The sequence below is a fragment of the Lytechinus pictus genome, chromosome 10 (genome assembly GCF_037042905.1).
Source record: "Lytechinus pictus isolate F3 Inbred chromosome 10, Lp3.0, whole genome shotgun sequence".
Lineage (NCBI taxonomy): Eukaryota > Metazoa > Echinodermata > Echinoidea > Temnopleuroida > Toxopneustidae > Lytechinus > Lytechinus pictus.
Window position 1 is genome coordinate 25,826,573 of NC_087254.1, and position 13,199 is coordinate 25,839,771.

Sequence of the window (13,199 nt, forward strand, 5' to 3'; positions counted from 1 at the left end):
AAGCTTTCCACTTCTTCTGGTTTACAGTCCCTGTGCATAAAATATACTATTCGGGCACATTAGATCATTACATAGCAGATAATTTTACCCGTTTTTTTTAAACGTCCATATAGGTACGATACTAGAAATAGTAATTTTAATTTTGTATTACCAAACCGCGAAGGTCATATAAGGAAATATTTTTGTATCAATGGCATCCAATTTTGGAATCCTCTTCCCAATCAAGTTAAAGCTAGTAAAAATCTTCCTCACTTTAAGAGTGCATTAAAGAAGTACCTAAAACTAGAATCTACTCGAGAACAGTATTACCAGTAAAAATCACACATTTTGAACAGTTGGTTTCTAGTAGGATTTGTTACAATATAATCTTGTTTCATATAAGATAGATAGATGTAGATGTCTTTTTTACCATGTTCTAGCACTTGTAGTAGTTTATACATTAATGTTTTTTTTACTATCAATAGGACCCCATTGGAAATAAGCCATTCGGCTTTCATTGGTTATCCTATCAAGGAATTCTTCCCATTTATTGTATCTCAAATTACCTGTGATATTCTTGACAATAAAATCAATCAATCAATCAGTCAGTCACTTTTAAGGACTAACCTCCACTTTCTCGCCTTTCCATTTCACTTCTATTTCTATCCACTTTTATAATAGTCCTCCCAGCTAGACTTTACACTTGATGTACAGTAAACCACCTCCGCGACTGTTCATACCACCGAGCAAACTTTCAAACATCACCAAAATTAAATGCATTTCCAAATTAAATGAAAATTTTAAAAGCAATTTCTTTAAAATATTTTTTAAACCTTCGTTGATTATTCAATATCTATTTTATCAATATCATCTTCAAAATATTTTGTGTAAAGTTTTATGACGAAAAAGGTTACTTTGATATCATTTAATTTACATGTATTGTACAATAATGACTCACACTGCCTTAAGTCTCTGATATAATGCTGCATAATTACCACGGCTTTAACAGAGCAAGTTACATGCTCCTGTGTTTCAAGGAACAATCCCAACCAAGCACCCATTTACCTTGTATGGATTGAGTGCATCATTCTTGCTGAAGAACTTTAATAGTTTGACTTAATAATATGATGAATTTGTATAGCGCAGCCACTATATAAATATACTCCACTGCGCTTTGGTTACTCCTACTGCTTATACTAACTAAAAATGATGATCTACTTAAAAGCTTCCTTAAACAGATAATGCTTTGAAAGAAAAAACAGACTGGGTCATTCTATAGCTAAGGGGAAGTTGGTTCCATAATTTTGGAGCTGCGTAGCTAAATGCAGTCTTCAAGAGTACCTTGGTTTTAGAGTAGGGTAGTTCCAAAAGGAATATATCCTTCGCACTTCGCAGGTTGTATGAGGTTGATGGCATTTACACGGAAAGCAATTCTGAAAGATAACTAGGGGCTTGGCCATTCAATGCTTTAAACACCAGTGAAAATATATTGAATGTTATTCTATAATTAACAGGTAACCAATGCAATTATTTCAGGTATGGATATATTAACACGGATATCTCCGTGCTTGAGGTAAGTGTCAGTAATGTACATGCTTAATTCATTTCACAAATTAGAGGACATCTTTGATAATTTGAGGACAAAAATAATACCAAAGGGATATTTATTTATTTGGTGTTCTTTAAACAGGTTAGCCCCGTCAGTAATCAAATACTGGTATACTTGTCCCTTCAGCGAGAAATTTATCAACATAATGTTGATAAATTTTTCGCTGCACTCAACCCGGATGTTAATAGACTGATTAAATACTTTGTATCGCAGCAGCCTAACCAGGATTTAGCTCATTGGTCAAACATAGGACCCCCTTCTCTAATTTCTGTCATATGTTTCTCCCACAATCTGTGTGCAAATCTTCCTTTGATTTAGAAAGATACTAATCAATTTGATCATCAAATTAAGAAATGAATAAACTAAGTCAATGGCTTGTAGTAAATAGACTTTGATATTTTTGCAATATTCATATCATCTATATATCCTTCTTTATATTTTTGCGATATTAATTATATTAATGATAATACAAAAGATAATGATTGAAATGAAAATGGTTGCTAGCATTGTTAGCTTTATTGCTATCATAATTATTATTTTCATTATTGTTATTTTCATAACATTAGTTAAAATCCTATTAACGATTCTTATCATCACCATCATCGTTATTATTATCATTTTTGTTTTATTGTTATTTTTCATCTTTGTTTTTTGAAGAATATACGAATATTGAGGATTGAACACAAAAATTTAAACACACTAAACGATGTTTAAAACAAGGGCGCAATGCAGCAGAGCTGGGAGAATTATTTAGAAACTAGATTTATGATAGTGTAGAGATAAGGATTGAGGGATGAGTTGATGGGTAGGACAAAGACGACCAGCCAGGCGTAGATGTCCGGAGTAACTTGGACCCCTACTGTCTGGACTAGAATACCAATGATGATGATCGGCATCCAACAACAGAAGTCGGTGCCGACTATCAGGAGCATCTTCAGTGCCATCTTGACCTCATTGGATGATTGGTTGGTGCGACCAACTTCAGCTCGGACGAAACGAACCTTGATGAAGATGCCAATGTACAAGAAAAGAATGATGATGAAGCTACATAGATTGATCCCTAGGAATATAATGATAGAGTATGTCCAGGTTGATTCAGTAGAGCCGGCAATTGTGGTGAAGTAGGGTATGCCATACTGGTCGGTGGTCCGGGTGTCCGCTTCTGCTTGGAGGTCTGTCGACTTCCGGATGAACGGGAGACCAACGCAGACATCACTGAGGCCGTATGCATCTGGACTGATGTTATGCAGCAAAACACCTATCACGCTGAGGAATATAGATGCAACCCAGATGATCGCAATTGCTATGCGAGTAGATGCAATGCCCAGATGCCTTTTGCTGAATGGGAACAAAACGCAGATGAAGCGGTCGATCGTGAGAAGGAAGAGCAAGAATACAGATGTCTCGCTGCTTAGAACTGAGATGAATCCAGCGATTTGACAAGTGATGCTTGCCCTCCACTCCTCAGCTCGCCCCGCCCAGAAGTAAGACTCCCCGATGTAGATATCCATCACGGCAAGGAGCACCATATAAACACCCATCAGAAGATCTGACAAGGCCAGGTTGGTGATGATCATTGACTGTATCCTGGCTACCCTGGTGGTAGGTGTGCTTCTTAACCTCAACACCAAGACAAAGAAATTCCCCACTAAAGCACTTATTCCTAGGATCCATATGAAGACCTTGATGGTGTGGTTCTGAAGGAATGTCTTGCGGCAAGTGAATAGGGGGTGAGGAGGGAGCTCTTCAATGCAGTTCACAGTGTCTGGGGTTAAACAGCAGAAGCGGGAATCGTAGACATACCTAGTGAAAGGAATTTACAAACTTTACATTAAATGCTATTTGCTCTTAGGACCACTGGTCTTGTACAAAGGCAACAAAGCCTTTGTGAATTACAAAATTTACGAGATGATGGGTTGAAGAAGGAATTCCAAAGGTACTTGGGATGGCGTACTTTATAATGTTCGAGGTACAGTTTAGAAGAATGGCAAACCAGAAAAATACACCTTTACACTGCTATGTTTAACTTTGAACTCTTCAAATTTGAGCTCTGTGATTTTGTTCTTAATCAATAATATTCACATGTTGAAACCTGGTGTAACAATGCCTCGAGACACCTCTGTGTATTATATGCATATACATGTAAACAAGCAAATCATATGCGTATCCCCTCGGTTTGCACTAAATTATGTTTTATATTAAAAATACTTCCATTTCTCTGGTAGTTGTGACATTTTGACTTGGGTGAGGGTATTTCATGCAAGTGGGTGGGGCAAAAAGAGACAGGAAATTTGACTTACAAAGCTGATAAACTGTCCAGTCCATCAAATATGCCAGTATATAGAGGGATAGATTTGGGGCTTAGTGATGTGATGACCCTGCGTTAGAAATCAAGTAAAATTGGAAAAAAAAAAATCATTTAAAATCTTGCCTTACAAATTCATTTCACGTACTTTATATCAGAAAGAAATATTAAAGATTTTATCATGAAAATTTGTTATAATTCATGCTTAAGGTGACTTAAAAAAAAGAGAAAAAGTCAAAACCGGACGTTATATCTAAACATAAATATATCTTAACCCTAAACTGGGGGTTGACCCCCCCGGACAATTTTTTGACCGCGCTGCTCGCAGACTTTTTAATTTCAAGTCTTGCGCATCTTTTGAGACCAAATTTGCGACGCCCAGGTACGCGGTTCCGAAATTACGCAACATTTTGTAAGTGCATGTCAGACCCGAAATTGCTTAAAATCGTGATTCCGTGTACAAAGTCAATGCAAATTGTGTTTTTCAACCAAAACTAATTGTTACTTTTGTTGGTTTGAATGGATTTATTTTTATGCTATTTATGATCGCAAAAAGGTCCCCGACAAAGTTCATTTGAAAAAACAACAACAAACAAAGTTTGTAAAATCAAAGAAATACACGAGAATTTAAAAAACAATAAAAAACCTAAGAAATTAATTATATTTTTGCATTTTTTTTGTATATATTTGATAATCCCATCAAAAATTAGCATTCTACTAGCTATATAAATTGGGTTAAAGGCAAAAACATACACAAAATATAAATTTAGGGCAAATTTCATACGCTTATTTGCATAATTAATTAATTAAAAATATGAAAAATTATTTAAAAATTTTACGATACAGTCTTGTAGTTTACACACGGCTCTACGCGCGTGCAAATTTTCGCGACGATCGCGCGATCAGCGTTCGAGATCTGAGGGGGGGGGGTCAAATTGACCCTCCCCCCCACCCAGTATATATTGATCTGAAATAGCCCAGCTAAGATAGGGTTAAAACCCATTTTAGATCGCATCATTCACCCAATAATTTATGATATAATATGTTTTCATTTAAATTACGAAATGTTATAATAAATAGTATTGAGATTAGAAGGCTGTATGAACTGAAAATAAGATGTTTAAAGAGATAACTTACAAGTCTGTAAGTTTGGAGAGATTCTGAAAGGTTCCCGGTGCAATGTATTCTATAAGGTTATTACCAAGATTCCTGATTGTAAAAAGAATCATAATTGTATTGAAAAAAATAACAGAATGTCTATTTTGTCGTAGCTTAACTGTTTACACAAAACAACATCTAATTGTGACGTCTTTTCTCTCACAGTAATATTAAAACTATTTGTACAAACATGTAGAGGGGCCTAACAACGGAATATGATATTCATCATTATTAACATGATTTGGTCGGTCTGTGTGATGTATTATCAATTGCATACCGAAAATCAGTATTGTCATTAACGCGTCAGTCTTTATTACCCTGTCAAGACCTAGCCTTGTGCGGGTGTGCTTCTATATACAGATATACATGTCTGTGAGAGAGAGGTAGCGAATAACGATAAAGAATTTGATAAATAATGGAGGTAAAGTGGTAAATAATGATGGAGAGAGAGAAAGGGAGTGAGCTCTCTTTAATAAACTTCAATATTACTTACAATCGACGCAATTCGTGTTCTATCCCATAGAACAATGTCTCGTCTAGCGATGTTAATAGGTTCCATTTCAATATTCTATAGATGATAACAATAAGGCTTTAAAAGGTTACGACGTTGCTTATGTAATAGTGGTGGCATGTTTAAAGGGAAAAATGACTATGACCTATTTTAATGACGAATAAAATAATGATAATATGTCCATTTATATAGCGCAGTTACAATGTGTATATACTCGACTGCGCTTCGATACATATTATTACCCCGGCTGTAGCTGATCCGCCATACTAATAGCGCTAAAGCGTTCAAGGAATCAAATCCTACCGGGTACCCATTCACCTCACCTGGGTCGAGTGCAGCACAATGTGGATAAATTTCTTGCCGATGGAAATTACGCCGTGGCTGGGATTCGAACCGACCCTCTGTCTCAAAGTCCGGAGACTAATCCACTGGGCCACAACCCTCCATTAAAGCAATTTAGATTCTCGTTTTTTTTCAGATTGATCAATTTAGTTTTTAACTCTGGCTATAAAGAATTTATTAACTTACAATCTCTGAAAAGAAACTCCAAGATCTTTGAACGTCCCAGGGCTGAAATTGGTAAGCGAGTTGTTCGTCAGATCACTAGAGGAAAGAAAAAAATTACAACCATTTCAAACTTTTGTCATATGTGTTGAGGAGGGTGGGGTTAATTCCTAGATGAACATGATGAAAGTGATTTATATAAGCAAACAGATGGAAATATTTTATATCATACTGTAAAATTCGGGTGTTAAAACTAACACCATGCAGTTTGTGTCCCCATATGGTGAACTACCCTCTCTGTTAAAATTTACATCCTAGATATTGAACATATCACCAGATTGAAAAGTATCAAACAAAATGTGTTATAATAACATCCATAAGTGTTTAACTAGCAACAATCTCTTAACCCCAGACAGTGAAATGGCTAGTGTGAATCTTCTTGCACACCAATCATACCAAAGTTTCTGCCCCCTTTTTCGTCTAACCGCCAATTTTGCATATTTATTCTTGATTCTGTTTAGTCATCTGAAAAGGGTTATTGTAGTTGCCCATTCCTGCCACAAGAAGGCCATCCCTATGCGCATATTACTGTGGGACCTACACAGGATAACGAAATACAGAGTATTTATAATGGGCATGTGTATAAAAAATCATGTGTATAACAGCTTGATCTACTCTTTATGCTCTTATCCCATTTATTATTATTAACCGTATCAGACATCTGAGCAGGGCAACTTTGAAACATTGTTGCCTGCTTAAGACTGGGATCAAATGGCCGGTCAATAAAATTCCAATTGTTTATCCACGGGCCCAATTTATTGCCCGCTCAGGAAAGTCAATGAGAAAATGCGTGGAAATTTGGGGGGCAATAAAAGGCAGCGCTAACATCCGGGTATTCTACGCGTTTTTGTACGCGTCGTTGAACCGCGCAGTGCTATACGTCATAATGGTAATCAAGTTGAGACAACGCTGGATACTGCGTCCCTAGGCCAGGGACGCGTCATTTCAATTACGTCACAATGGTAAAGTTCAGAGGCCCAGTCTGTTCAAAATAACAAACTAGATTCTCATTCTAAAAAATTAAAATATCTAAATTTTAACGATTTTTGCTCGAGATGTCTGATTTGGTTAATAATAGCAATATTGACTGGCCTGGGGGCGAAAGGACATATATCGCCCTCACTAAATTGATATCACCCTCGTCTACGACTCGGGCGATATAAATCTAGTTCGGGCGATATATGTCGTATCGCCCCGAGGCCAGTCAATATTGCTTTATTATTCGCTGTATACAATACGTAATCAAATAAAAAGTTCACCCGTACATGGCGACGAGTCTGGGTAAACCTTGAAAGCATCCATCCTCAAATTGAATCGCCTGGTTAGCTTCCAAAGTTCTGAAAAAAAAAAACATATCTCAAACAACTGTATATACATTTCAATTAGATCATAATAATCAATGGCGGATCCAGGATTGAGACACATCAGGGGCCGTTTCATAAAGCTGTTCGTAAGTTAAGAGCGACTTTAAGAATGACTGGTGAACCTTTCTTACGCACTAATAAGCCATCACCAATGATTATTTAGTGTACACCATTTACAACACGAAAGGATCACCAGTCGTTCTTAAAGTTGCTCTTACTTATATTACGAACAGCTTTATGAAACACCCACCAGGTTCGTGCCCCCCCCCCCCTGAGGGCCATATACAAATATTTTTAATGAAAAATGCTATGCAAATGCAAATGAAGACCCTTTTATTTGTCAGTCTCTAGTCAACATGACGGATTGAAGGAGCTAGACATAAAGGTTAAATCTATTGCCCTCCATTCCATTTTTTTCTGTTCATACGTTCCAATGCTCAAGATGGATTCACCTCTCATAATAGCAATATTATATACACAGTGAGTGTAAAAAAGTGATAATATCATTGATAACACTGATATGAACAAAAATAGTTTATCTTATAAGAATTTTATCAAAGTTAACTGAATAATTTAAGAATACTAACATCAATACCAGATAGAACAGATTCCTGAATAAACCTTCTTCTATGATAGTCAGACGATTATCCCCAAGTTCCCTAAAAAAATAATAAAAACAAAAATACATGAAGATACATGACACAAAATCGCAAGTCTTCAATGGAGATAATTTAATACCTCTTTGCCCATTCCAGACAAGAATTTTAAGGGATTTATATATATTTGAAATATTGCACTCGACATGTAAATTTGATGCCGTAACTACTAGTTTGCATTTGCAATCGTCACATTAAGAATAACCTTTGTATGATGATACAAATTAACGTTTAATTGAACTGAAAAATAATGGATTCAGTGGTTAAAGCCTGGGTTTCAAGGATTTCAAGGTTCTCTAGCGGTCATGATCAATCACATCATGTACAATGATATCTTGAAATGGGTGGGGGTAGAAAAGGCAGAACTGCATTAAATATATGTGAGGCAGCTCTAAATTACTCATTATACTATACTCAATCAATATGACTGAATTTCAGTTATTTTGGTTATTACATTTTGTGATTTGTCTCAGCTCTAAACATACTAAAAACACATGTAGTTCACATTATTTCAATTATTTTAAAATGCGTAATACCTTGTAAAATCTGAAAGGCTTGCAACGTTTGCTCCGGTCACGGCACGCTATCACGTTTTGCGTACTTTAGATTAAATCTAATCTACGAAGTGTTGGGTTATGTGACCCAACAATTCAGGGAAATGCTACAAGCAAAATACGAACCATCACGTAACGTACGTTAAAAAAATATGCAGGGGCGTTTCTAGGACAAACAGCGTCCGGGGCAAGGAGCTAACATCGCGCCCCTTTCAATGTGTATTATGTACACACACACACCCACCCTCACACACACACACACATATATATATATTATTGTGGAGCTTTGTGGCCCAGTGGATTAGTCTCCGGACTTTGAAACAGAGGGTCGTGGGTTCGAATCCCAGCCATGGCGTAATTTCCTTCAGCAAGAAACTGATCCACAATGTGCTGCACTCAACCCAGGTGAGGTAAATGGGTACCGGTAGGAAGTAATTCCTCAAGAAGCTGTGTGCGCTGTGAACGCCTAGCTTAGCCGGGTAATATAGCACCTAACAAGGTGGATATGTGCGCAATATAAATACCCTATATTATTATTATTATTATATATATATATATATATACACTCATACTCGCACGATAAATGGTACTGTTGTAATTTAAATCTAATCTGAAAACCACGAGGGTAGGCCTACCATGGAACACCGCCGGAATTTCTCTCGTTCTACCAATATGCAAAAATTTACCGACACACAATTGGCTTTCTACGATCGGAGAGAAAACTGCTTCATAATGTTACCACTTTGCAAAATTGAAGGAAATACAGAAAAGTTGAAGGCTGGAGACTTTCGGACTTGTTTTTTGTTGCCCACATTTTTAAGAATCTTGAAAACCGTTGGGTAAAGTGAGTTAAGACTCATGTCATATAATGTGCAAAACTGTGACTTTTCGTGATTTACCGGCGTGCAAAAATAACAATGTGTACACTTCGTAGATTAGAGGATGATTTTTTTACGAAAGTACTCAAAATGTGATAGCGCTCTGTGACGTGATTAAACATTGCAAGCCAATCTGAAAAGTTATTTTCAAGACGTGCGATTGATTGCATATCTGTACATTTAAGGTAAAAGTCAACACTTTCAAATATCTAAGAATGTATTAAAATTATGATAGCCATTTCTCCGAGGTGCAACATTAGTAGACTTACAGTATGTACAAGCGATCCAAACCATCGAATACTCCAGGTGTCAGGTAAGATAATTCACACGATGCAAGATTCCTAAAATAAATGTTTGAAAAATTGACAGGAAAGTTGAATTCGATTACTGAAAATTAAGACATGGTGATCAGAATTTATCGACTTTTAATTGTATTCATTTATTTATCTAAATCAACTTGAATTATAATAAATTTAAGACGGCAATTTGTTTAATGAACATTGGTTTAAATAAGATGCCATTAAATGAAGTCGATGTAGTTTACACATACATGTACTGACAATACTGACAGACTTAAGAAACAAGAAGCGTTTTTAGAATTCATACAATTATCATTTAATATGAAATCTCCCAGCGTAGTAAAAATAATATTGCAGAGGTAGTTTCGTCCATATCTAGCATAAATGAATGAAATTGTTAATGGTCTGAAACTTACTTGCACCACGTTTTTTCAAGTATAGATTATTGCACAATATTCATCATTTACATTGAAAAATATCTCTTTGATCCATGCAACTAAATAAATTGATTGAATAAAGAAGATTAAATCATACTTACAAATGGTTTATATTATGCAATCCTTTAAATGATCCCTCTTCTAAAGTAAGGGATATGCCTTTCATATAACTGCACAATGAGATTCAAGACATGTAGATATGTCGATTTTATTAAATTTATTTACATTTACGTCTTTGATATGGAAACAGGAATATCTAAAATTGTGTTAACAAGCTAAATTTTGTTCCATTCAAAGAAAAACCCCAAAATATAAAGACATAACTAAACTTTTTTGTAGGCTATATCTACACATATACTATCATTTGATTAAGAGGGATTGTCAAAGATTATGGACACTATAATCGGGTTGAAAATTGAAGAAATGAAATGCAAAATTTAGAGGGGAATTATGTTTGAGGTCATAAAAATTTTGACCAAAAAGGTTTAATTTGAAATTTGGCATACCACACACAAGTTGTTTTTAAAAGTCATTAGGTTCATTCGCGTACACATCACATCAATATTTTGATTTCAAAGTTTTACCAGCGGTTCTAATCCATTTATAATGTTAGTGAGTATCGCTGAGAAAATTTTCTCTGATAGCCATGCAATATTACATCAGAGAGAGGGCGGAGGGAGGGCGAACAAAGAGGAGAGGGGTAAAAGAGAGATGTTCATGGGCGTCACTTATTGTTACCTCTGCCATTATTATCTCTGCCATTTTTACTCTGCCATTTTTACCTCTGCCATTATTACCTCTGCATTTTTTACCTCTGCCATTTTACCTCTGCCATTATTATCTCTGCCATTTTTACCTCTGCCATTATTACCTCTGCCATTTTTACCTCTGCCATTCTACCTCTGCCATTATTACCTCTGCCATTTTTACACCGAGCCGAAACCCAACACCTCGCCGGCTTTCAAGTGAAAAATATTTTCATCCAAATTTTCCCTGATCGGCTGCTAAAAACTGTTTTTATTGGATTTTGAGGGGGTTATTCTAATGATATGAAATGAATATGTCATTGACTATTTCTAGTTATTAATCATAGGTAGTCATAGGATCTCACTAATTAAATAATGTGAGCGCGAGCCGAAATCTTTATATTCAAATCTGTAAAAGGAAAATTTTCCAAAAAATAATGCGGATAGTTTTGTTAGTAAATAAATCAGCTGAAATGAAAGATTTCGACTTTTTTTTTTTTTTGGGGGGGGGGCAAGGCCTATATGTCTCCCATCCTCATTTTTTTTTTTTTTTTTTTTGGGGGGGGGACTTGTCCCCTGTCCCCTTAGTCTGACTCCCATGGAAGGAGATATATACAGAGAGAAGGTAATAATTATCGGCTAGTATACCTGATTAGGTAATCTGAAGCGGAGAGGGGGTCCCAGAAGGATTGACATCAATTTGATTACATCAGTTAATAAAAATCTATTGAAACCATTTATATAAATATAAGAAAATATTAACAAATGTACTTACAGTATGACAGCTTTCTTAGCCGTGTTCTTTATATCGTCCTTCTTCCATAGTCTTGTTGCATTTACCCAAAATGGCTGCCAAACACATCCCTCACAAAAGTTGACTGGACCGTGCATATCATTGAATGGAGCCTCACCACAAACATATCCATCGGGACATTTCGCAATTTCTTCTTGAAGAAAGAAAGCAAAAATAAATAATTACAATTTATCAGGTGTTTACTCCTTGGGAAAGAAGGGGCTGAAGGCCGCAAGCGCCCCCCCCCCCTGGTCCGGCGACCCCTGCTGAGACAAAGTTTTAGGACCTGTAGTTTTGGTGAATGTGCATTCAAGCCCTTCTGGAGAGACTTTGCCAACTAACCAATTATACCAATATTATAGGGGTTGGGGCAGTGTCGAGCAATTTACGGACATCCTAAAACTTATTGTTTTTTTTGTCGTCGTAACAAGCTATGAGCATTTAATTTCATGTAAAGGGGTAGATACAAAGGTAATTCTGTTAAAATCATGCGATGTTTTTGGTTTGGTCAATCTTGTAAGCCTACCACTCGGAAAACAGTGCAGTTCAAATTCGTATTTATTCACTTTCAACAGAAATTTGCTTAAAATTAATTTATAGTTTACATTTGGACCGAAAACAGATAAAATAGCAATGATCCTATATTGAGACGAGTGAGCGAGGCTGTTCTAGCTCCCTTGCGAACTGTGCGTCTGTCTTCCTTGACTATGGAATGAAACCGGAGGAGGGTAGACTTACCGCAGTTCTCCTCATCGTCGCGGTTAGGGCAGTCGAACCACCCGTCACATTGGTAGGTATCGAGAAGGCATATATCGCTATCACGGCACCGGTATGGACAGTCTTCATCTAAAATATGATAAGATGATTAAACAAATACTTTTGGAAGGATTAGCTATTGTTGAATGTGAGTATGACCATGCTAACGACCACCATGATGATGATGATAATGGTAATAATGACAATGGTAATATTTGTATGGCACTTGGGATGGTGGTGACATTCCTGTCTTGAAACAAGAGGTTCCAAACAAGTTTAGGCAATATTGAATGCCCTCATCAGCATTTTTCATTTTAATAGCCTATACATACAGCAACACACACACTTTTTCAATACACAACCTTACCAAAAACACACACCACACATCCACACTTTTATCTCTCTCTTTCGCTCATATCTCCTTTTTCAATTTAAAACAACAACAAAACATGTTTTTTATTAAGGATTTCATTTCAAATCGATTTTATAAACTCATGGTAGGCCTTAATAATCAAAACAAAATTTACAAATCTTCATTTCGTGTTAACAACAGTATATAAGAATTATGCGCTCAGATCATGACCTCACAA

General features: G+C 36.2%; 1 protein-coding gene across 1 annotated transcript; it reads right to left on the minus strand.

The window, feature by feature from the left end:
• Positions 1–1,987: 1,987 nt before the first annotated feature.
• Positions 1,988–12,693, minus strand: LOC129270397 (G-protein coupled receptor GRL101-like). The gene is made up of 11 exons (XM_064106156.1): positions 12,592–12,693; positions 11,836–12,004; positions 10,416–10,484; positions 9,848–9,919; positions 8,078–8,149; positions 7,392–7,463; positions 6,091–6,165; positions 5,545–5,619; positions 5,031–5,102; positions 3,889–3,966; positions 1,988–3,391 (listed from the first exon to the last, which is right to left on the minus strand). The coding sequence occupies exons 2-11, from the start codon at positions 11,949–11,951 to the stop codon at positions 2,335–2,337; spliced, it is 1,758 nt and encodes a 585-aa protein (XP_063962226.1). The 5' UTR covers positions 11,952–12,004; positions 12,592–12,693; the 3' UTR covers positions 1,988–2,334.
• Between the last annotated feature and the right edge of the window lie 506 nt (positions 12,694–13,199).